The sequence below is a fragment of the Musa acuminata genome, chromosome BXJ2-11 (genome assembly GCF_036884655.1).
Source record: "Musa acuminata AAA Group cultivar baxijiao chromosome BXJ2-11, Cavendish_Baxijiao_AAA, whole genome shotgun sequence".
NCBI classification, from domain to species: Eukaryota; Viridiplantae; Streptophyta; class Magnoliopsida; order Zingiberales; family Musaceae; genus Musa; species Musa acuminata.
In genome coordinates, this window is record NC_088348.1 from 25,882,830 (window position 1) to 25,908,337 (window position 25,508).

The 25,508-nt window shown below is 34.9% G+C and overlaps 1 protein-coding gene across 1 annotated transcript; it reads left to right on the top strand.

Annotated features, from left to right (window-relative positions):
* The first annotated feature begins 816 nt into the window (after nucleotides 1-816).
* LOC135626501 (uncharacterized) lies at nucleotides 817-24,733 on the top strand. The gene is made up of 28 exons (XM_065131862.1): nucleotides 817-1,103; nucleotides 1,183-1,357; nucleotides 1,506-1,609; nucleotides 4,163-4,279; nucleotides 4,361-4,504; nucleotides 4,789-4,996; nucleotides 5,254-5,440; nucleotides 7,006-7,127; nucleotides 7,216-7,307; nucleotides 7,604-7,826; nucleotides 7,935-7,992; nucleotides 10,564-10,712; nucleotides 10,827-10,897; nucleotides 10,988-11,161; nucleotides 11,260-11,331; nucleotides 16,910-17,011; nucleotides 17,099-17,188; nucleotides 18,933-19,008; nucleotides 19,079-19,175; nucleotides 19,259-19,328; nucleotides 19,723-19,902; nucleotides 21,253-21,375; nucleotides 21,465-21,548; nucleotides 21,704-21,888; nucleotides 21,962-22,100; nucleotides 22,207-22,266; nucleotides 23,617-23,721; nucleotides 24,390-24,733. Exons 1-28 carry the CDS (start codon nucleotides 1,008-1,010, stop codon nucleotides 24,501-24,503), a joined length of 3,417 nt encoding a protein of 1,138 aa, XP_064987934.1. The 5' UTR covers nucleotides 817-1,007; the 3' UTR covers nucleotides 24,504-24,733.
* The last annotated feature ends 775 nt before the right edge of the window (nucleotides 24,734-25,508 follow it).

A 25,508-nucleotide genomic window follows, 5' to 3' on the forward strand; every position in this document is an offset into this window, starting at 1 on the left:
AATAGTAAACCTCCCTAAATGTTTATAGAGATGATTTATCTCAAATAATGAGTTTTATAGGGTCCCCTTAGCTTTTTAGATAAGGGGAGTCCCCCTTTACAATGAGTTTCGAAAATTTTGTCTAAAAATATCGGTAGTATAACTGATATAGTAATATTTTACCCTCTTCATCTATTATCATTTTCCAAGGAAATATACTTTTACAACATTGCTCACATGTAAGTAATTACATTTAATTTCAAATAAAATTATTGTTTTATGGTCTGATCAGATTCCTCCCGGTTCAATCAGCAATCCATGAACCGGGTCAATTTCCGGTCCAATCTAAACTCGCTGACTCGACTCGGACGAGTCACGCGCCTCCGTAAACCGGAAGACGAGGACGAAGCGGGATTCGGCGGAGGACGTCTACGTAATCAGACTTGATAACTTCGCCCCTACTTTTCTAAGACCTACTCCTGCCACTATTTTGAGCTGTTACACAAAATTACGTCTCGATAAGTGGTCACTTCAACGTAAGCAAGGTTAGGTGCATGTCGTCTACGTATCAGTGTTGATAACTTCACCCATAACTTTCTAAGAGCTACCCCTCTTCATCCTCTGAGCTTTTTGCTCAGATCACACAAAATAATATTTTTATTTCAAGATTACTTGTATATTTTCGAGACTATAGGAGAAAAAAATAAAAATAGATGTATTACTTTAAAGTAATCCCTTACAATTAATTGTAAACAATAAACCAATAAATTAAAATCAAAATCAAAATTAAAATAGTGACTTTTCCTCCTCCATTACGTCAATGGCGACACGGATTTGTTCATCAATTTCCAATTCTATTCCGATTCCGACTCCAACAGCCGAGTGATGGCAATCTCTCTGTATAAATATGGGGATTTCATCGACCTAACTGATCCATATAGTTGCTATCTTCCTTCTTCTCGTTCCTCATCTCTGCTGCCTCGGCGTCCGAAAGCGGAACAGAGTGGAAGTGCCAAGAGGCAGAGAAGATGGTCGAGACGAGACGTAGCGCCGCCGCCGGGAAGCGCTGCCCGACTTCGCCGTCCGTCTTGTCTGCGGCTCCCCCCAGCGCGAAGCGCCCAAAGGTGCGATTCTTGGCGCCTTGAATGCTTTTTTATTTGTGCCTCGGGCTACCAGATTCTGATGTTTCACGGAATCTCTCAGGTAGAGGCAGAGGTGCCGCCGCCGACGCCGGCATTGGGTAAGGAAGACCCTGTTAATGTCGAGGAACTTGCGCCGGCTCCTGTAGATGACGCTGTCGTCTCGAAGATAACTTCGCCCGATGACGCCCTCCCGGTGGTGATGGAGGGGGTTGCCCCTCCCGGATTGCCTTCCCGAGGTATGTTGTTCGTTTGCTCGTTCATGCAACCCTTTTCCGTTTGGCGCTTAGTTTTGAATTATCTATTTGTTCGTTCATGCCACCCTTGCTCCTATATTTTCTTTCGGGGTTAGTTTTGAATTATCTATTTTGTGTGGATATTTGACAGATCATGTGGACTGTTCTCTGCAATTAGATCTGCTGGTGGAACAAACCAACGAAGAGCCACCAAGTGCCGTCGAGTGGTGCAAGCTTATTTCCCTGTTCTCTCAGGTAGTTCGAATTGTTGGTTTTTTTTCTCTGATTATTCTTATTATTTAAGTATTGGTTTTCTATGTTCTTTGAAGGTATGAAAGCTCATGAGTGCATATGATTTCCTTGCGTACTTTAAAGGATCAATAATATCAGCGATCCACTGTAAATTAACTTCATTCTTGCACATGGCTTTCACTATCTCGGTATTGTTTTCGATGGGTAGAGATCAACTACCCTTATATATTGCTTCTTCTTGAGGTTTAGAAATAAACCTTACACTTGAAATGCTCCTCTCTTACACTTTATACTTGGGCTGAAGAATACTTGGGAACTCGTCTCAACTCACCAACTTGGTGAGGTATTTATACTTTATAGAGCTTCCAAACACCCAAAAGATAAAACAAATTAATCAAAATATTAAAAAAAGGGGTATTGACTGGTCTATCACTGCACCAGACTGTACTATCGTCAAACCACAGATTTGACATCTATTGGACTGTCTGGGACATGCCAGGCGATGCCAACAACTATCTGGTATGTACGACTGTTTGGACTGGGCATTATCATCACCCAATGGGCTACCAATACAACCTATAGACTAGCCCGTTGTTACTTGCACTTGTTTTACACTTAATAAAGGCTCATTTTTAGCCCAGTTGCAACTCAATTGTGTCCTAATACTTGATCGAGGCTCTGATCGATGTCAAACAAGCCTTTGATACATCATCTGATCTTCTAACACATCATTCGATCATTCATCTCGATGCTTGATTCATCAACTTGACAATTGATCCTCCAGTGTTATGCATCCTTAGTCGAAGTATCTCCTGTAACTTTTATCTAAGAAACACACTTTATATTAGTTTCTCAAATTCATTATTTGATTTCATCATCAAATTATGAGATTTAAAAGTAATAACCTACAGTCTGCTGCCAGACCTTTGTTAGTTAGAAAAATATTTGGTTTATAGGTTCCTTGGACACAAGGACAGTTCCATTGTTTACTTCTTTTTCATTCTATGTAACAGAAGGCATTTTCTAGCTGGTGAATTAACAAGAGGGAAGTGGATAAGGTGGAGATAGTCCAAGATCTAGTGTGCAGGGGAGAATGTGGTGATTGGGAGATTTGAAGATGTTGTTTATGTTTCTTTTTGTTTATACTCTCTTTTATTTTGTTTTTTTCCCTCTAGTGGAGAAGGCTTAAAGTTGAGTAGAGGATGGGATTAGTTATGGTAGATGCTTCTTTATATGATAGTCACTGCTTGTAATTTATCAAGTCTTTTCTTAAGTATTGACTTGGTAAATAATTTTATGTTTCAATTCTACTGAAAATTACATTTAAGTGAATTGGCATCATATGTGTCAAAGTAAACCAAATATTAAAAGTTTCATGATTGGGTTAAAGTGAAGTAATATTATATTCAGTAGATTTCCTTTTCTTATTCCATTCTTAAGAATATTTTCTTACAATTTTGTTGATGTTGACTAGGAAAGATAAAAGAAGAAATATTTTTATTTGAGAATAATTATTGCAACTTTGAAAGAGGAAAGAATGAGAGAGAAGATATATATATATATATATATATATATATATATATATATATATATATATATATATATATGTTCTAAGGAGACATATAGATGTTGTTACATGAGGTGAGACAATAGTGTTAATGGTGCGAGATGTAGAGGGAGACCTAAAAAGGTTATACTATAAATTATAAATAAAGATTTAAGGCAAGTTCATTGTTGCTGGAAGCTACCACATCTCTGATGGCATTTATTGTTTGAATGAGCTGATGGCAGTTAAGGAGGGCATCCTTTGCGCACTACAAGGAATCCAGGAATTGGAGTTTGAGTTCGACCTGTAAATTTTGATTAAAATTTTGAACACGGAGCTTGAGCCTCCTCAACATTTTGTTAATATCATTAAAGGCATATTTGGCTATATGGAGTGTTTTAAAGCTAGTAAGGTTTCACATGTTTATAGAGCAGGAAACCAGTGTGCCCAATGACTAGCTAATCATGCCAAAGTTTCTAAGTCCTCTGATTTATTGAGGACTAATTGGCCTCCGGACTTTGTCTTTTTTTGTGCTGTGAGGAGCATGAGTTGGTATGCAATAGACTTCTGAGTTAATATAATTTTTTTGAAGAATAAGTACACTCTATTTGACTAAAGATATTACTTTGTACATTGTTCAGTGGTGGAAATTGACATATATAGCTGAGCCCAAATAGTTGATACACTATGGCTTGTTGTTGTTTCTTATCTTATTCATAATCTGTTACTGGTTATTTATCTGTTTGTTATCATGATTGTACCATGATAGTGCTGTCTCAAGTTTTGACTGAATTCTTCATTTTATTTTCTGTTTGAATTATTTTTAAAAATTGCTATATTTAAACCATAGATGAGAAAAAAGATGCCTGTATATACATCAAATATCTGAGGACAAGAAGTTGACGTATCACTTTAGAAGATTGATTCAGTTTTGCTTCTTTTGGTTTCTTGCTTTAGTCTTATCTGATGGTATTCTTATTGCATCATGATGTTTCTGTTTTTCTGCCTAGAATCCTTCCCATTCAATCTGCCGTCCCCAATTCACTATCGGTCATAGCAAATTTTGTGATTTGCAATTGCATGATCCATCTGTTGGCACAGCTCTATGTGTTCTGAGGAAAGCAAAGGTACCATCTTGATAATTTTCTCTGGAGAGCTGTATGCTTCTTATCAATTATCATAACTAATGTTTTTTAAAATTGTGACAGCATAATGGTGCATATGTTGCATTACTTGAAACTACTGGGGCAAAAGGACTTGTGCAAGTAAATGGGAAGACTGTTGATAAGGATTCTATTATCCTTGCTGAGGGAGATGAAGTTGTCTTTAGCAGACCAGAAAAACATATTTATGTATCCTTCCTCAGTTCTGACTGCTTATTTCATAATTGTTAAATGTCCTAATAAATTGTCTCAGGACATCACATAAAACTGGAAGCAATTTAGTTTCCTTTTCTCGAAAAAATCCTTAAGATCACCTTTAGATGTTAAATTAATAAAAAAATAATTTATTTTATCTTACATGGCTTGCTGAGAAAGTTGTCTTGTTTCCTCTCCTAGTAGTTAATACTGATAGATCGTAAAAAGTGCATATCTACATTTTCCCCATTTCGGGAAGTTTCTTAATATATTTTCAGATTTATCAGAGACTTTCTGAGGTGAAATCGAGCACACCAATTTTACATACTTTACACCGTTCTTCAGAGGCAATGGATGGTTCTGCAGAAGGACCTAAATTTGCGGACAGAACTGCAGACCATGCAACAACTGCTGTAGTTTCAACGCTAGCATCTTTGTCAACCTTGAAGAAGGATTTATATGTTGTTCCTGAATCAGCAACTAGTGGTGAGATTATATTCATGTTATCTAAAGGCATACTTCCTTGTATCAAAAATGGTTACATGGATTTCTTTGTCAGATATGGTTTTTAGATGGTAGTATCTAACATGGTACATTTTAGGACACATTTGTTTCTTGTTTCACCAACTTCCTGCTATTAGACCTTAGAAAGTTTTCTTCAAAGCTTAGATTTGGTAAATTTTGCATGTCAAACTTCACTATTTTGTAAAATTTTGCTTTGTTTTTTTTTTTTTTTTTTGCAGAATCTTTAACTGAGTTGGAGTTAAGTACAGATACCCACAAATTCTTTGAGGATCAAAGGGAGGAATTTGACTCTCCAGCAAGTTTGCCATTAAGTAGATCCCAGGCATTTAAGGATGGCCGAAAACAGGGAATTATTGATGCTAGTGATATTGAAGTTTCTTTGGATAATTTTCCCTACTATCTGAGGTATTGTTTCTAATCTGCCAGTGTTATTAATAGGATTGCTTTCTTGGAAGTCTAAAAGTTCTAATATTGGCATTCTCGGGGCCATGCAAGAAATAACTAATTAGCCCTTCTTTTTTTAGTTATAGTTTAGGCATTATTTTTTTCTTTTCCTTCCTAAAAAGAATAAAGAAACACTAATGGTAATCCTTCGAGCCGACGACATTAGTAATATTATTCGTGAGCATATTGAACAATATAGTAGAGAAATAAAGATTGTGAATACCGGTACCGTACTTCAAGTAGGCGACGGAATTGCTCGTGTTCATGGTCTTGATGAAGTAATGGCAGGTGAATTAGTAGAGTTTCAAGAGGGTACAATAGGCATTGCTCTGAATTTGGAATCAAATAATGTTGGCTTTGTTTTAATGGGTGACGGTTTGATGATACAAGAGGGAAGTTCCGTAAAAGCAACATAACTGTTTTACGTCTTTGAGCATGCATGGATCCTTGGATTATACCCCGATTAAAATCTGGTTGTTGCGAATAACGTATCAAAGCCACCTCTTCTGCTTCTGCTTGATTATCTTCTCTTCTCTTGCTGTCACCTTCTCCCTCTCTTACTCTCACCCTCCCTCATTGTTCTTTCCTTCTGTGGCCTTCGCTCTTTCATTGCCAATTTTCTTGCCTCTGCCCTCTTTTCCTCTCACTTCTGTCTTCTCCCCCTCTTGCCACCCTCTAACTCATGAGTCTGCTAGTGACTCGAGGCTTAACCTGATTGATGCCTGGTCCAATTTTGAAAATTATAGTATAATGTTATATTTTTATTTTCTAATAGAAATATCTATTATATTACAATTTTCTTTTCTTTGATAATTTTGATAACTGTGAAATATGAAGGTAATATAATCTCTTAAGACATAATGTTCTTGATGTTCTTGGTTTTATTTCATAAATTTTTAAATGTTAACTTTTTTTTGTGATTTGGTGTATTTCTATTTTCAGAGTAATTTTCTTTGCTGAGCTTGCTTTTCCCATCTGATCTGATCTGTCCTAATTTATTGTCCATTATTGGTGTTGATCCTCATGCTGATTTGCGAACTTCATATGAGTAATTTCTGTACATAAAGATGTGTTATCTCAATTACATGTGTCTACATGGAGTTTCATCTAAGCTGGTTTTTTGTAATGCAATGCTCATTAGTTATCAATTAAATTGGATGTTTTCTCTTTTTTGAGTTGGTGTGAATGCTTAGATGTGATAGTTAATATTACACCCACATCTACATATGTTCTTTTATTAAAAAAATGAGAAGTAGTACTGGATTTATGTAACTAGTAAACCTTAAGCTCTAAGATGATCTCGTGTATTTTGTCATGGTTAGCCTTTCCATTTTTTCACTCATTAATTTTAGCATTTTCTAGTGTATTTGGTTGTTACATGTGATTTTTAACTATAAACAGTGTGTATTCTCTAGCCATTGCTTAATCATCTTTTGTATAGTGCGAGGTCCTTTATAATATGTATGATAAGTAATGGTAAAATCTTCAATTGGACCAAACCTTGCTAACTTGTTTTCTTATTACAGTGAGAACACAAGACATCTTCTCCTATCATGTGCTTTTGTTCATCTAGAACGTAAAGAGTTCTTGAAGTATACAACAGAGATATCATCTTTGAGCCAACGTGTACTATTATCTGGCCCACCCGGTATGCAGCTTTGCTATCCTGTGATGTCTTAAGTGATTGCATTTTGATGCCTGATCAAAAGATGCTTATTCTGCCAATCCATGTATAGGATCTGAAATCTATCAGGAAACTTTGGTAAAGGCACTTGCCAAAGAGTTTGGTGCTAGAATGCTCATAATAGATTGTTTTACACTGCTGGATGTAAGCTTCTATTCCTTTTTTTCCTCTCTTTTACAGTTGAATCATTTTTTCTTTTAAAACTGTTCTCGTAGCTTCTACTCTTGTTTTTTTCCCCCTTTATAATTGAGTCTTTTTTTTTTCTCTTTAAAATTTACATGTGGTCTATGCATTCATGAATTCTTTTCTAATGCTTTTACTTTCTTTTGCCTGCCTTGTGTCCAAGGCCTTTGTAACATCCCAAAGTTTGTCTACAATCTTAATAGGATGATGTTATAAAAAATTCTATTGAAGTTATTAATGTCTTGATAATGTATCAGGTACTTCCTTTGAAGGATTCAGAGTCCTTTAAAGAAGTTAAAAAATTGGATAAACCAAGCCTCCCTGGGAAGCAACACACTGCATTATCTGCTTGTCGGCACCGTAGGAGACAGGCTTCTAGTGTTGAGGCTGATATCATGGGTTCATCTCTCTATGATCTTGAATCTTCAGTAAATCAGGAGGCATCAACTGCTTCATCAAAATCCTACCCATTCAAAAAAGGCATTTTTTTACTTTACTTTTTATCGTATTGAATATTTTTAAGTGATCAATCTTCTCAATTTTAGCTCCATATCTCAAAATGGTTAATTTTGACAATGGCTTATCTAGGTGATAGAGTAAAGTATGTGGGTTCAATGCAATCAAGAGAAATTCCTCTAGGCCCAAGGTTTTGTTCTTACTCATCCTCAATTATGATTTTTAGACTCCAACACCATTCTTTTTCCTACTTCTTGTGAAATTCTTGTCAATTTCTTTTTATTTCGTTTTATTGTAGATATTTTATCTAAATCTTTTCAATTTATCCAAACTTCTTGTCAATTCTTGTCAGATATTCTATTAGATATATTGTGAGAAATGAATACAAGTAGATAGTGACAAATTTAGAATCTGTAGAATCTAAAGATTCTAAATGTATCAGTTCATAAATGGATCTGCACATACGATACTGGCATACTATATGATGGTCTGTTGGTACGTATTCGTTTTCAGGAAAAGAAAAAATAATTGAAAATTCACAAAAAAATCATTTTTTAAGGTTTTCTATTGTAATTTAATGATAATTATATTAAATTTAATTAAGAATAGAGTGTATATGAGGAATAATAAATATATAAAACAGTGATTAACTCTAAATACCCCCAATTTGGGTCTAAATGTAAGACAATAGACCTAATTGGGACTAATTCAAGAGAATGACCTTAAGCATGTTTAATATCTGTAAATATGCATTAATACGACTCTAATTATATGCAATGATAAATAAAACATAGGAAGAAACTAAATACCTTCAAATTGGAGAGAAATTCCACTAGATTTTGAGTTCCATCCCTTTTTTATTCAAATGAATACTTTGATTACCAGTAATTTGCTGATTAGGAACCTTAGTCACAAGTGAGAATGTGAGAAAGAGTGATAATAAGAGAGAATGAGAGTAAGCGAGTGAGTGAAAGGGAGATGTAAAGTCACAAAAGAGGCCCCAATAGTGAATTTGATCGTTTGGGTCAAGCTTGACCCGATTTGAGTTGGTATCAGTCAAATTCTGATCGGAACTGACTCGTATCAGCCGATACAACACGCGTTTCGACCATATTGGTCAATATATCACCCTTTTCCTGTGTGTACTGCTTGAAACAGGTTGGTCCGCATATCGATCAGTTGGCGGACCAGTACATACCCCCGTTTTGTACCATTTCAGGCTTTAGATTATGGGGCATAGTTGTTTTATTGCAAAATCTGAATACTTATGAAACATGTCTGGACCAAAGTAGATGTGCTAACTGTTCCAACTTCTACATGTCACAATGAAAACAGGACCAAGTTCCAGAGCACACATGAATGACAGAAGTGTCAATTTACAGGCTTTTGAGTTCCTAACAATCTAAAAATATTAGTACTGTCTTTGTAAACTTTTGTGTATGTCCTGTTATTCATATTTTAATTTTTTTCATCATTTGTTACTGGTTTGATGCATAGCTTAATGCAGTCAATCTATGAAAAACAGTTTGAACTATTGTAATATTGGTCTAAAACATTTGTTTATGATATTTTACGTCAAACCAGATAATTGGCTCGTTTGAAAATAATTGGCATATATGTAATAGGAAATATAAATTATATTAATTAAAAATATTAAAATCATCATTAGCTCTGTATATCATATGAAGGCTCAAAATTTATCTACTTGCATTTTTAAAAATAGCGATGGAACTCATTGTGTCTCCAATGCTTGTCTAATCACATGCATGCAAAGGATTCATTTAGGTTGGATCTGGTCTCCTGAATAATTCATGATTTATGTAGGTGATAACGAGTCAAGCTAGGCTCAGTCCTATAAAAGGCCAAACTCCGCTCAACTTTATAAAATTGTTAACCTGGCTAAGCCCAAATTACAAATGCATAGGGTCATCAGCTTGAAATATTAAGACCCTGGCTTAGCCCAGACTAGAGCAAGCTGTTGCACATTAATTTCCTTGATGGCCTGAGTTTGCTATTTGGTCCCTGCCATACACCCAAACTTTGAGATGACCACATCTTTCCCTGTGAGAGCAGCATGACATTACTTAGTAAAGCTTACATGTGGTGAAGCAAGAATGGGTAGCTTGGAGGTGAGTGGCAGGTAGTGACGATGAGAGATAGAGGCTAGAGGTTAAGTTTAATGAAGATGGTCAAGGACTATGTAGCTACAAAGATGGTAAAAAACCAGGTTGCTGCAGAATCTTTGCAGTGTTGTAAGGCTGGTGAGGCTTACTTAAGTGGCAATTTCTCTTTAGGCGCTAAGAAAGATATAATTATCATGTTCATGAATGTGGGAAAGCATGATCATTTATTTGCATAAACTTTCCTTCCTAAGTTTTTACTTGTTTATTTAGTTAAATACTTTGAATTTCTTGTGTGGTTTATTTCTTGCTTCACAGAGTAGCAAGTAGAGTTCAAATGATGGCTAAATTTTTCTTCTTAGATAATTTGGTCTCAGATTGAAGAAAGAGTTAAGATTACCCTTATAGCCAAACTTCTTTGTATGTCTTTGAAGTTTGTGATTTTGAGAAGCAAAAGGGTTAAAAGTAATCTTATAGCCAAACTTCTTGGTATGTCCTTGGAGTTTGTGATTTTGAGAAGCAAGTTGGACTATTTTTACTATTTAAGTATTCAATTATACTTTTTAAAGCTTCATATGAAGATGCTATTGGTATTGTTTTCTGTGTCACCTGGTTCATTTTTTTGCTATATTTATATACAGAGGTCCAAATTATGGTTATCATGGAAAAGTAATCCTTGTGTTTGAAGAAAATAGATTCGCCAAGGTTGGAGTTAGATTTGATAAGCCTATTCCTGACGGTAACAACCTTGGGGGCCTTTGTGAAGAAGACCATGGCTTCTTTTGTACTGGTAGATTTCTCAACTATAACATCTTGGATTCTTTGATGAAGCAATGAGCCACCTCATATTTTCACTTCAGAATTAAACTTTCTGCTGTCTTTCTCTTATTTTTCTCTTGTTCAGCTGACTCTATTCGCCTAGATACTTCTATGGATGAAGAAACAGCAAAACTTGCATTAAATGAATTATTTGAGGTGGGTCCCAATTTTCTTTGTTTCAATTCATACTTTCTGTTCTGTGAATTGTTCTTAACTTCTTACTGTGGACTTTCTTTCTGACCTCAGTTTGTATCCGAAGAATGCCAACATGGCCCTTTAATATTGTTTCTCAAAGACACTGAAAAGTTTGTGTCAGGTAGTACAGATATATTCCTATTTATGAAGGGTAAGATTGACTCCTTGCCAGCAGGTGTTCTTGCTGTCTGCTCTAGTACCCAGATGGATTGCCACAGAGAGAAGGTAATTCCATCTTTTAATTATCTGATTTTATGACTGGTTTTTTTCTATCTGCTTTGGCCAATTAGAGGATGATATTGACTGTAGTGTATGTGCTTCAGGCACATCCTGGCGGTCTTCTTTTTACAAAATTTGGACGCAACCAAGCTGCAATGATTGATTTTGCTTTCATGGTAAAGTTTAGTTTTCTCTCGAGGAAATCTGATGTGCTATTATTTGTCATATTTTTGGTACCTACTCCTGTCAAGATTTCTTCTATGCATTCTAGGAGTTATTTATGGTACATGGTTAGATAACATCTTTCTTGATGATTTAGTTCCTTTTTGGAAGAGTTTTCAATTGTTTGTTGCAAGGTTTTGAATATCGTATCGTACTGGTGTATCGATCAGCTATCGTCGGTACAGCACATATCGAGCTTGGTACACTAAGGTGTACTAATGTGCCACCCATATCGGTCTGATAGTGGATCGATACGTACTGCCTGTACTGAGCAATATGGTATGGTATTGCAAACCATGGTTTGTTGACAGTTCCCCAGTAGAATAATATTGAATTATCTCTAACATCGTGCCTTTTAGAATTTGTGTTGTGATAGAAAATTTATTATTATTGTCTTTTCCTTAATCGTGTATTCAATGGTCAGGTTCAGGAAATCACCATTCAATTGTTGAGCTAACCCTTCAGGATCAATATAATATCTGAAAATAAGTAAAAAGTTATTAGTCGATAAATCAAAGTTATGTTGGAATAGTATGGCCTATTAAAAATTCAGTATCTTTTCTTCCTTGATTGGCTTAAAAAATGTTAGCTTATGTAAAATCCCATTATGTGAAACTTTAATATATTAGCAATTGTTGGCAAAAGTTATACAAGAATTCTCGTAAAAGAAAAGAGTGCATGAGGTGGATTTGAAGGATGTTAGGATTGAGAAGTTCATGTAAGTCGACAAGAAGGTTTGGCACAATGAATAATAAGATTAACAAAAAAAAAAGATTTAAGCCAGTGATAGGGAGTTATTATATGTTGTCTAAATGGTATGGCTTGGCCTCCCAGGTTGGTTGAAACGAAGAAATGTTGTTGTGTTGACTATCCATATGTATCATTTGGTACCAGCGAAAAAGAACCAAAAACGGCCCACAATTTAAAATAATCCTATTTTAAGGGATTTCTTCTATTTCTTGTATATAAATTATATTTAGATAAGAATATAATGTATTTAAGCCATAGATAAATAACTTATAAGTTATGAGGATGAAAATTTATCTTTATCATTTTGGATCCATTGAGGAATAACTTTGCCTCATGGTCCTTTGTTGAATTTGAATTACCTATAAAGTAAAGAGTTAATATGTTAAATTAGGTGTCAAAACTTTAAGATTTGAATAATAAAAACTATTGAGATAACATTTATATATATTTGCTCCTTGATCCTATGAAATTATATGTCGATATGATAGGTTTGTCGTACCCAATCTTGGAGCAACACTAGGTATTGTAATGGGAATCGGGTGCCATTGATGCTTCAATATGGTAACAATTGTTGCCTCATCACTATTGACAACATGTGTTTGAGGAGCCTCCTTAGGTAAGTATGATTAGGATATGTAGTGCCACGAACATTAAAGTGCAAAAGAACTTCGCTATCTTCATTGATTTGTTGAAATCAGGCATAGAAATGATCAAACTTGGAAAAAATTAATCAATTATTGTCATACATATATTGGCCATAAGATCCTTTGTGATATGATAGTTGTGAGTATGATAAGCTCCTATTAGCATCAACATTGTAGAGACTCTATTGAGCTTTGTTGAGCATCGACTGTATTTCTCTTTCCTCTATCCTTCCAAACATAAATGATATTAGTGGACCCTCGAGTTTTGTGATTTGAATCTTGGGTAATATGCGTAAAGTGTTTCTTCACCCATGCCCTACCCTTAGACTAAGTGGGCCATCGTTGTCACCACCATAGGTTGATAGACTGCCTTGATGTCTCCAAGGACCTCACAAATCTTGATTATGAAGGAGACAGGGTCTCGTTACCAACCTGAAACTATTGCTCGTCAATCCTTGTCGCACCTTTCCCCTTCCCCTTCATATGTTTGGTGGATCCTAGCCTGAATTGCCATGACCACTACTAGATTGACTCTCCAATGTGCGGCCATCGTGTTTTGACATAGAGCACTCCTCTTCCTATAAGCTTCGTGGTGAAACGAGATGGACGTAGAGGGGCTCCAGCCTTATTAACCAAAGGATCACCTTTTGCTCGCTTAGGTTCTCGTCACATTGAGCCATTCCAAGATTGGTTGAGAAACTTCGTTGTAAAAGTGGATATCGTAAGGATCAATCTTTGGATGGTTTGTTTTCTTGTGGAGGTCAACATCACAACCTCAAACACATTATACCACATATACACAAGCTTCTCGAGGAGAACGTTGACCAATTATGTTTCCATCCACTCGATAACATTGATGAAAGCATGCTGACTACAACCTTTTATCCAAATCAAGAGGTTGATTTTTATCGATTGTCAATTAAAAATATTAAACAAGTGAGAGTATGAGAAAGAGGGAGAAATAGAGTGAGAATGAGAGTGAAAGAGGGGGAGGATCCAAAGGGCCAAAACGGGACCCAACAATTAATATGACCATTGGAACATGGTTTGACCCAAGAGGAGATCTGTACGATTGAAATCCAATCATTATTGATCTGTGTCAATCGGTGATAGTTGAGTTTCGACCATATTGGTCGATACAAGAGGTATACTAACTGGTATGCCACCCATTATTGCACCCACTTGAAATAGGCTGGTCCATGTACCGGTCAACTGGCGGACATGTATGTTTCGCTTGTTTCGAACTATAGGGAGTGGTACATCAAACCATGGTTGAAACTAGTAAAAGATTTTCTTAGAAACAGTATATGGTAATCAATACTGGCATAGCAAGACTCGACATGGTTCACAAGAGACTCTCGTTGTGGTCAAAACATGATAACTTGATGTTACAGAATTATAACTAATAAATGTAAATTGAAAGCTACTATTACAATGAGAAAACAAACCTAAACACCATGAGTGTGATCTTGAGTACAATTTTGAGTTTTTAAAGTGCACATAATTCATTAAACATGAGTGGTTGGGATATTAATAGTACAGATTCATAAACATGTAAGTCTTGGAAAAGAATGCTACAATATTGGTTAGATATGTTAATTTAAGGCCCTTTCACATATATGCAATATCTGATAAAACATATGGAAAGAAATTATTTATAGGAGAACTGGAATGCATCCATATGTATATACTTATTTCATCACATATGATCTCAAAACTGTCAAGATCCTAAATTATCACAACCTTGTCAATGCTAGTTGATGGGATCTCATTGATTCTCTCATGTTTAGAAGAATGAAATATAGAAAATGATGAGGGCAATTGGATTAGGGGCAGTAGATAGAAGATGAGAAAGCGATCAGAAAGATGAGAAATTAGTTTTTTTTTTTCAAATTTTGCCACAAGGATTCTTTAGCTGGATATATAATGGATGCTTGATTCTAGGTGTCTTTGCAGGATCTTCCCGTGTTTGATTGCTTTCTATTGTCTTCTTTATGGAATAAAGAAGGTTTTCTCCAATATTTGTGTAGATGTACCTTAGCCTTATTTGTGTAGGCAGAAAGATTATCTACATTGTTGACTCCTTTCTATTCCATTTTTTTTCCACTTAGAGCTCGTTGTTGAGTTCCAATTAAAAATCACAAGGAAATATTTATAAATAACTTTGATAATTTGATGCGAGAATTCATAAGCCTAATCTATGCATGTTTTTTGGGTTTGTCAATTTAATGTGGCTCTCGATGATCCCAAGGATGTTAACAAGGTCTACCCTGTTTCAAGCCCATGTTAATTAGTGAAATTACTCTTCCGAAATTTCCTTCAACCATCATATGCATATATATACTACACACACGATATATATATTATATACATATATATATGTATATATATATATATATATATATATATATATATATATATGTGTATATATATATATACATATATAAATATATATATATGTATGTATGTATATGTATATGTATATATATATAGACACACACACACAGTTTTTGTGCTAGTTTGGTCAGGGTTAGTTCTTTTAGATTAGAGTTAAGATAAACATTTGGAACTGCAGGCTTTACACTAAGTTGGACTAAGACTGTATATTTGAAATATATGTTCAGTAATACCACAAGAAGAACCAAGGATGTAGTTAAGATGGATGGGCATTCTTGTAGGTAAAAAACTTTGGTATATTGGATGTATTATCCAATAGCAAAGAGATTGATTAAATCATTGTTCATAAGACAATTTTAATTTAACGGTTACAATGGAGAGAAGCTCAAGTTTTATTTAACCATGGATTAAAGGGAAACTTTATAAGACAATTTAAGTTTTGACATGGTTTATCAGTGGGAGTATTGGATGGTTAATGATATGCACTTTAGTGTATAAAAAAAATATAATGTTGAGGTGGATGTGCATGTCTACCCAAAAAGATTATATAATAAATATTTTATTCATGAAAAACTAGGTGTAACCAAAAGTACCCAACAAAAAAAAACATGCAGGAAAACTATTTAAGACACTACAAACATATCCAAAGAACGATCCTCAGGTTAGACAAGATGAATTGATTAGGATTAATTAGGACTAGTGGTGCAAGGAGTGACTTTGAGAATACTTTACTAGAAACCATAGGTAGATGTGTGACCCCTCAATTTAACTGTGGATATTGACCTGCATAGAGGTTGATTTTACGAAAAGATTCATTATCTGATCCTAAATAGTTGGGATATTATTAGTTGTTGTCATTGTTGCACTTAAACTTAGATTACCTAAGGGCAAAATGGTTTTTTTCCAATGTGATTTGACTTGAAATAAACTCAGGTTGAAGGAAATAGACAGACAGGTTGATATGAACAAAAGAAATATGAGGGAGTATCGTGTAAAATATAAGTGTTTATGTACATATGTACCAATAAGAAAAGTTTTGAGAATGAAGTTAAGAATAGAAGATCATGTTAATTATGCAGTCCCTGTTGCTAAACCTTGACAAATTGTTGGATATTCATTCGTCATGTGGTACAGTTTTTTTCTTGGGGCCTTTAGGCATATGTAGCACTTTAACTTTGTTTTGTGTTTTCTTAAAGCATACATAGCACTTATTGCAGTTGATTATGTTTCATGGCATGCTACAGTCTAGGCAATCATGCAGGTAGCTTATACTTGGCAGTGGAAATCCTTTTTTCCAAACATGAAGTTATACTTCAACAAGTTTTTTTTTACTTCACTGATTTCCTCCAAGACATGGAGATGGATGTTAGCTACTTGCAGTGGAGATCTTATTTTCCAAACACGAAGTTATACTTCAATAAGCTTTATTACTTTGTTGAGTTTCTCCAAGATAAAGATTTGGATGTCACCTATATGGTTGCATGTCATTTCACATTTGGATACTCTTGAGATGCTTGAGTAATATTTTATGGATACTTTTTCTGAGGCCTTAATTTTTCTTGAATTTTATTTTTTGGAGATTTTACAAGATATAGTTTTAGATATGTTGTTTTATGTTTACTTCAACCACTCATAACTGAAACACTTTGCTTTCTTGCATGTGCTCTTAAAATCAGCATGGAAATTCTTTTTTCTAGATTTCCTTGTTTTGGTGTTTAACTTATTTTTAGTAAAATTGCAGGATAGCTCCACTAGGCTGCATGAGAGAAGCAAAGAAAGTTCGAAAACAACGAAGCAACTTGTAAAGATTTTCCCAAATAAGATTATCATCCAGCCACCTCAGGTATATTATTTTTAAAAAGATTCATTCCTTTTTTTCTCTTTCTTTTTTGTAGAAAGATCAAAATTAATCATGTGTAAGAATTTTCAGGATAAAGGACATATTTTAGAATGGAAAAAGAAGTTGGATCATGATGCTGAAACACTTAAAGCCAGGTCCAACATTCTAAACATCCGGCTTGTAAGTTCATTAATTTTTAGACAATCTATAACAATTTCTACAGAACATATTTGATAAACTCAGCTAAATATCCCGTTTTGATGTTTTCAAGTTTTGGTTATTGTTAGTCTTTTATATGATTGCATCTCACTTATCTTATTGTAAAAGATTCTGCCATATTTGATATCTTGGCAAATCAAATTTTTGGTTGTCTTCTTTGTATAATATGAGAAAATCAGGGTAATCCTCTTATACCATATGCTTCTGTAATCACGTATTCTCTTCATATGGTTATGTTTATGGCTCACTTCATATTATTTTGACTATTTTGGTGGAGATGTGAGAGGGCACTGGTCAGTTGATGGACCACTATATTATGTTTGTGCAGACTGGTCAGTTTTTAAATATATTAATTTCTCGAATTATTGTAGTAGAAATGCTTCAAAAAATTTACTCACAAATATTTAATGCTTTAAGCAGACGAACTGTTGGGCACATTTGCAAGAATGCTAGGACAGATATAGGCAAGGTCTGCCATACCGAAGCATACTGCCCGTACCGGGCGGTACGTACCGGTTTGACAGGTTACCGGTACGTGGACCGCCCGGTACCGCTACAGTGCTACAGTACTATATTGTAGCACTGCTATAGTATAAAAAAAGTATAAAATTATTCGGTACACCCTGATGTACCACCCAGTACCCCAGTACCGTACCGTATCGAGCCCTGGTCGAAACGCCAGTACGGTACGGTACGACGAACCTTGGATATGAGAAATATAAATGTTTCTCACAGCAACATGTATTTTGTGACACTATTAGTCCTTGTTTTGGACCTTTTAGTTATGCAAAATGTTTGTTGAAAAGTTAAATTTGAATGCTTGTTGAGGGATTACCAAGATGTCATGGCAATATTGCTCCTTTGAGCTGTGCGTGTCAAGATTCAAGTCACCAAAATAGCCTCTCCACATGCATAAGACTGTATATTCAACATTTCAAGCCTCTTCTGACCCTTGTAGGGAACTTGTAAACGTGGCTCTATGAAGCATTGACACATACTTTTGGTGGACATATCTATGTTGGACATGAGCCGAACACGATACATCGTCGACACATGTGTCCAGCCATATTTATTTATTTATTTTCATTTGTATTTGTGGGATATGGCACCGCTCCTGCACTCTTCACCATGTGACCGTCGTGTGTGGCACTTCTCTCACATGGCCCTCACAATAGGGCCATCTGCTCTAGATTCTGTGTGGAAATGGATCGTCAGTATCACAAGGAAAGAAATCTAGAGATCATCGCAAAGAAACATATATCAATTACAATTGGAGTCTCTCTGATACTCTATGAAATGCATTGTCCTCGATGTGTCCATATCCTAATTTTTTTAAAAATGCTGTGTAGTCGTGTCAGTTTTCGTGCTTCTTAGACATGGCTGTTCTTTTCAAACCATTGGTGGGAGATTGTGCACCAGGCTGCATTTTTATTTTTATATTTTTGATATTGTACTTTTGTATGCGTAAGCATCTTTATGCTATCACACAAAAAAAATCGTTGAGTAATCATGTGAAAAACAGAAAATGGGGATAACATTTTAAGTAGGTTTAGTTGCTGGGCAGATCACAAACACTTTTTTCAAGCGGAAAATAGAGCAGTTGTATGTTTGGAGTTGATTGATATTTAGACTATAGTATATGTGTTTGCTCAATGGGATATAACTGTGTTATGCACATTGATTTTATATTCTTAAAATTTTGCAGTTCCTTAATCGCAATGGATTAGAGTGTGATGATCTTGAAAAGATATGCATGAAGGATCAAACACTTTCAAGTGAAAGTGAGTGGTTTAGTTCAAAGTTCCCTCCATTTTTCTGTTTTATATCATCTTTAATAGGTATATGTTCCAGGTGTGGATAAAATAATTGGTTTTGCTTTAAGTCACCAACTTAAGAACACATCTGAAGCATCTGGAAAGAAAACAAAGCTCATTCTTTCAATGGAAAGGTTGTCTATTCTTCATTATCTATATTGCTTATATTTTATAATATATAACTACAAGTAACTCTAACTATTTTCTCACCCTTCAGCATCCAGCATGGTCTCCATATGCTGCAAAGCTTTCAAAGTGGTTCAAAGAGTACCAAAAGATCACTCAAGGTGAGATGGTTCTCCTTTCTTTTCTCATATGCATGCATACATACATTCAATGTGAGATGGGTATCTTCTTTCTTTTTTCTAGTAGCGGTTATGCACCCAAAATTATATATATATATATATATATATATATATATATATATATATGTGTGTGTGTGTGTGTGTGTGTGTGTGTGTGTGTGTGTGCGCGTGTGTGTGTGTGTATACACATACATATTCATTGTTCATTGTTTTCTTTATCTCTTCCTAATGCAATTTTGTTGAGCTAAGAATCTGTTAGGTAAATTCATTCTCATAAATGATTTCTTTAGATAATTTTTCTCAGCATTTAGTGCAAATCCCTGTTCCAACATAATAAGAAATTGACTTATCATTATCTTTGATTTCCTTTTTCCAGGATGTGGTAACTGAGAACGAATTTGAGAAGCAACTTCTTGCTGATGTCGTTCCTCCTAATGATATTGGAATTGCATTTGATGATATAGGAGCTTTAGAAAAAGTTAAAGACACACTGAAGCAGTTGGTGATGCTTCCTTTGCAAAGGCCAGAATTGTTCTGTAAAGGACAATTGACAAAGGTATATTAATATATTTTAACAATTTTTGAGTTGTTCACTTGCCAGGTGCAAAGTTTTCCCTTTGTTCCATAAGGAGCTTGCTGGTAACTCGATTATAGTTTTATATGCTTCCTTTAGAATTCTTTTTGAAAGTCAAAACTATGCTGATAGAGTCTGACTGTAGAATTGTAATCAGAGAAGGGCATACAAGTAATTCAAATAATTAATTTCTTAGCATGAACCTAGCAGACTGTTCTTGACATTCTGATTTTATCGGTCTATAATACTCTTGCGTTCTTGTTAATGCTAAAGCTAATTTCTATATGAATACTTGTTCAAAATTTAGTTATTTATGGTCAGCTTCATATTATAATTTAGTAGATGAGCAACTCACCATGCCTCTGCGTGCAACTGCAAAGCTGCAAGAAATATAAGCATGCTGCTCTTCTTGAGATAGCTGGGTGTGAATATCCAAGCTATTGCTTAGAAGAAAAAGAAATCTCTAGTTTAATCTCTTGCTGTTGAGCATGATTATGGATTTGCTTTGTTAATATCTTATATGCTGTTGATACTTCTTACACTATTGTATGTTATGCTCTTTATTCTTTTAGACATCTCTTTATTTGTTTACATGGAAGTGCGTTTTTTAAACTAAGACTATGGCTCCTCTCCTTAAACTGGGGTTCCATAGAGTGCATTTCATTAAGCTGGCCCACCTTAGATCTCTATCTAAGTGCAACCAGATATGTAACTTAATGAGCTTTGGTATCTGATCCAATCACAAAATCTGCCTCCTCATTCTGTACTAGCTTGGACTTAGTTCTATTTAATGGACTTGCATGCTATTACCTAACAAATCTTTAGCTGATCCTTTTATAAATTTCACTACTTTTCTTTTTCGAATTTCACTTTTGTTTATCCAATGTCAAACTTCAAGCAATATATTTGCTCCTTTGGACCTGAGCGAACAGAATTTGAATCACACAATTTTTCCTTCGCTTGCAAAAGTAATAAAGCTTACATTGATCATCCCTAAATCCTACGTTGGTTGGAGCCTCGTGCACTAGGACGACCCTTTTTTGTCTATATTGTTATGCAGTCCCAGATTGTTGAGAAAAAGGCTTGCATAGGACTTTACTAAAATATCAATTTGCTGATTCATAATTTATTATAATGAGGACAGGCTAGTTTAATTTCCATCCAGCAGGAAAATATTTATGTTCTTGAGTCTATTTCAGTTTGGAGTTGGTTCATGATTCCATAACCTTAGCAGCAGTTTTATCAAGAATTTTATATTGGATCCTTATTCAGTTGGTACGCTAATTTTTGTTTCTAGTTTCTAACTTGATCAAAAATGAAAATTTGTCATAGCCATGTAAGGGGATACTGCTCTTTGGTCCTCCTGGTACAGGAAAAACAATGCTCGCTAAAGCCGTTGCTACAGAAGCAGGTGCAAACTTTATCAATATATCAATGTCGAGCATAAGTTCAAAGGTAAAGTTGTATTTATAAACTATCTGATAATTGATAATGTATTTGTTTCTTTTCACTTCTAGCTATATCCAACTTTCTATTTGAAACAGTGGTTTGGCGAAGGGGAGAAATATGTGAAAGCAGTGTTCTCACTAGCAAGTAAAATTGCTCCCAGTGTTGTTTTTGTGGATGAGGTCAGCTAAATATTTAGTCTGAAGTCAATTGATGTTTCTTCAACTGTTATGCTAGGATTTCATTATTGAAGTCCTCTTATGAAGCAATAGATATTGATATATGTTCCCATATACTGTCTTTTGAATAGATTTCCTGATGAGTTATTTGCTTATAGGTTGACAGCATGTTGCGTAAGCGTGAAAATTCTGGAGAACATGAAGGCATGCGGAAAATGAAAAATGAATTTATGGTCAACTGGGATGGTTTACGCACTAAAGATAAAGAACGTGTGTTGGTTTTAGGTGCAACCAATAGACCCTTTGACCTTGATGAGGCTGTGATAAGGAGGTTTCCACGAAGGTAGAAATTAGTCTATTGTTTTCAGTTTTACCAAAGATGTATCTTCATGTTATTTTGTTCCTTTTTTTGACAGATTAATGGTAAACTTACCAGATGCTTCCAATAGAGAAAAGATACTTAGAGTAATATTAGCCAAAGAAGATCTAGCGCCAGATGTTGATTTAAAAGTTCTGGCAAGTATGACTGATGGATATTCAGGAAGTGATCTGAAGGTTTGTGTCATCATTAATGATGTTATTTGGACTGTCATTTTCAATCGTTTCTGTGTCCTTTTTGGTTCCAAGCAAATTTGTTATTTGATACACCTTTCAATTACAGAATCTGTGTGTTGCTGCTGCACATTGCCCCATTAGAGAACTCCTGGAAAAGGAAACGAAGGTTCGTTACCAATTCAAGCTAACACTTTTAGTTGCTTTGCGCTATGTATATTTTCATTCTTTGTTGTGCTTAGTGGTTTCCTTTGACATTAATGACATTGTTTTTGTTTCTAATCTTGTACTTTCCATTTGACTTGTCAAGGACTACTTGTCACAATTTTTATGAAAACAACTTATGCTTGTTTTAACTACTAATCATAAGGAAGTTTTAATATCATATCTCCCTGCAGTAAGTGCATAAAAGGCGGCATATAAATAGATATTTTCTTCTTCTTATTTTTTTTGCATATTCTGTTGCACATTTTGGCATAAAATTGTCATAAAACACAATGCTAACTTGATTAGTGCAAATTTTAGGATCTTCACCTTTGCAGGTCAACTAGCACTTTATTGTATGAATTTTTAAGGTAAAAGAGTTACCTTGGAGAGGTGCTAACAATTTTATTATATCAACTCTAGTTGTTTGGGATGAGTTTCCACAGCTTTGTTGACTCATTCCTTCAAAAATGGTGGGTAGTGACTTTTCATTGTTCTTTTAAAGGAAACCTTATAGTTTTGTTCTTCTTGAGGTTTATATTCTTAATTATTATTTATGTCCAATATTTCTAAGTGATTATAATGAACATCTGGAGATTTGTTTGTGTCATTGGATACTTTCTGTATAATTTAACCAACTGGATGAAGACCAAGGGCAATCATTTCTAGGAGACCACCATTTTCTTGTTAGTCTGTCAACGAGTATCTCATTGGTTTCTCCAAATATGAGGGGGAGCAAGCGAGGTTTGAACTTTCTTTGAAAAAGAGATGTAAACTAGCCTGTTGCTTCCTGTACTTGTATAATCTATGAAAGTGACATGCTCGCCTCTTAACACTCTGCCCTATTGCTAACATATATGGGATGAAATTAATTACACCTGACATGGGAACACAAGATTGATGACCATTATTGCCATCAATGTTGCATGGCGATGAGCCACTGACAGATTCAGAGGACTCCCAAGGACAATTGGGAGTACCTTCAATGTAGTTGTGCATAATGCTACTGAATTTTTTCCTTCGTTTTGACTTTTCCACTAGGGAATTTGGGAGAGTTGTTCCAGGCAACTCCCTCATTTGGTTGTCAGGCTTGGCCAGAATTTTACACCATTGACCAAATTTGATATTTTTGCTGTGGTGTTTTGGATTTGAGTTGTGTTCCATAGACAACTTGAATTGATGGGAAAGGTTTGGCTCGTGATGATGACTTTTTTTATTTTTCCTGCTTTTGTTTTATTAGGCCAAACATTAATTTGTTCGATGGTACTTTGCTTTTCATCTATGATTCATTAATTTAGACTCTTTCCATCTGTAGGATAGAGATGCAGCTTTGTCTGAGGGCCGACCATTACCTGCTTTGCATGGTAGTGATGACATTCGTGCTCTGAGAATGGATGATTTTGAATATGCACATGAACTGGTAAATTTTTTTTTTATATTTTAACATGCATGTTTAATTTTTTTCCTTACTATATCGAGATGCTCTGCCACCTCACTACTGAACTACTTTTCAGTCTACCACAACTATACTACACCCTTCTTCCGTTGCAGGCACATCTATACCTAACATGACCTTTCATGAAATTTAGATAGCATCTTTGCCTTGCATCTTTTCCTTGATTCTCTCATTGATCCTCATAACATGTTTGTTGGTCCTTATATTCTCTACATCATTGCCCCTCAACTTAGTTTAACAAATGCTCAGTGTGACTATTCATCTTGAATGCATGCTTGCTAGATATGTGTTTACTAAAATCACAATTCAAAGTGCTGATTTGCTGTTATTTTCTAACTTATTTGGATTTTTTTTTACCTTATTTTTCTCTAACTCATTCGGACTTACCAGATTGCATATGCTTCTTTCTTTCTAAGTCACAGTCGTATCCTTCTTTTATAATGTCGTATCAAGTTTGTCTAAGTATGACTTCTCTGTGTGCATGATTAATGGATCTCCCTAGTGACAAGGTATATGACATCTTGTAGCAACAAAAAAAAGCTTGAAAAAATTGCAAAATGAGTGTCATTTTGTTTACTTGTTTCTTTATTCGTTTGGGAATATATACTGATAACATCATGGTTCTCATGTAGGTTTACTGTAGTGTTTCAACTGATTCCTCCAACATGGCCCAGCTTCACGAGTGGAATGAGCTGTTTGGGGAAGGCGGATCGAGGAAGAAACCGGAACTCAGCTATTTCATGTAGTAGAGTAATCTTATTTTGTACAGGAATGGTTATACTGCTATAGATGCCAATTCTTTTCAAACTCATATAATTAATTTACAAATCCTGAGTCATTTTAGGTCTATTCATTTAACAAGATGTAAGTTAATATTACTTGTTAGGAATTCGAGTCATTGTAATTTTTTACATGACAGAGTCATTTGCAAAGTCGATAAACTTTGGAAACGATGAAAACAAGTTCAGTTTTATTAAATTTGCCCTTTTGATTATAAATGTTGATTTGCAATGTGCTATGATTATTGTTTGTTTTTGCGGGTTTTTTTTTCTCTTCAATTTGCCTAGAACATTGGAACTGCTAAATAGAGTGAATTTCTGGTTTTTTTCTTCTATTTCTCCAATATTCTCAATGGCTTTATCCAAGAACAATCTTACCATCTCCCAGTCTGCATTGCATATGTCATCATGCAACATATACGAATCTTGCAAGCTCTCAAACCTGTTCATTATCCCCCTGTATAGAATACATACAAATGTTGCCGTATGCAGAACTCAACCCTAAATAGGATATTTATAAGCTAAAGGAAAATAATTGAAAATTATTATATTTCTTTGAAAAACAAAAGAAGAGTTCTCAGTGATACTCATCTTTTAAACGGTATGACTGCATTCACATTTATGTCATTCTTTGGATTTAGCACTGTTTAATTACACTTAATTTTGAAGAAGACCCCTAATCATTCATGCTATTAAAGTATGGCCTCAAGTGTAATCATCTCTTCTCTTTTTAATGCATTTGACACTTGTTGTTTGGTACCTTATCCAAACCATCAACTCGAAAGTTAACTTAAGTTTCGGAAAAGTTTTGCCTGGCATATACCCCCACATTATTTTTGCACAATCTTGCTCGACATTAGTTAGTACCGAGATTAACATGAAGTAGGACCTTGAATGTTTCGAATCAACATGTTAGTCAAACAATTAAGAAACGCTTATTCCATTATATTTCAAGAAAATCATATTGATCCC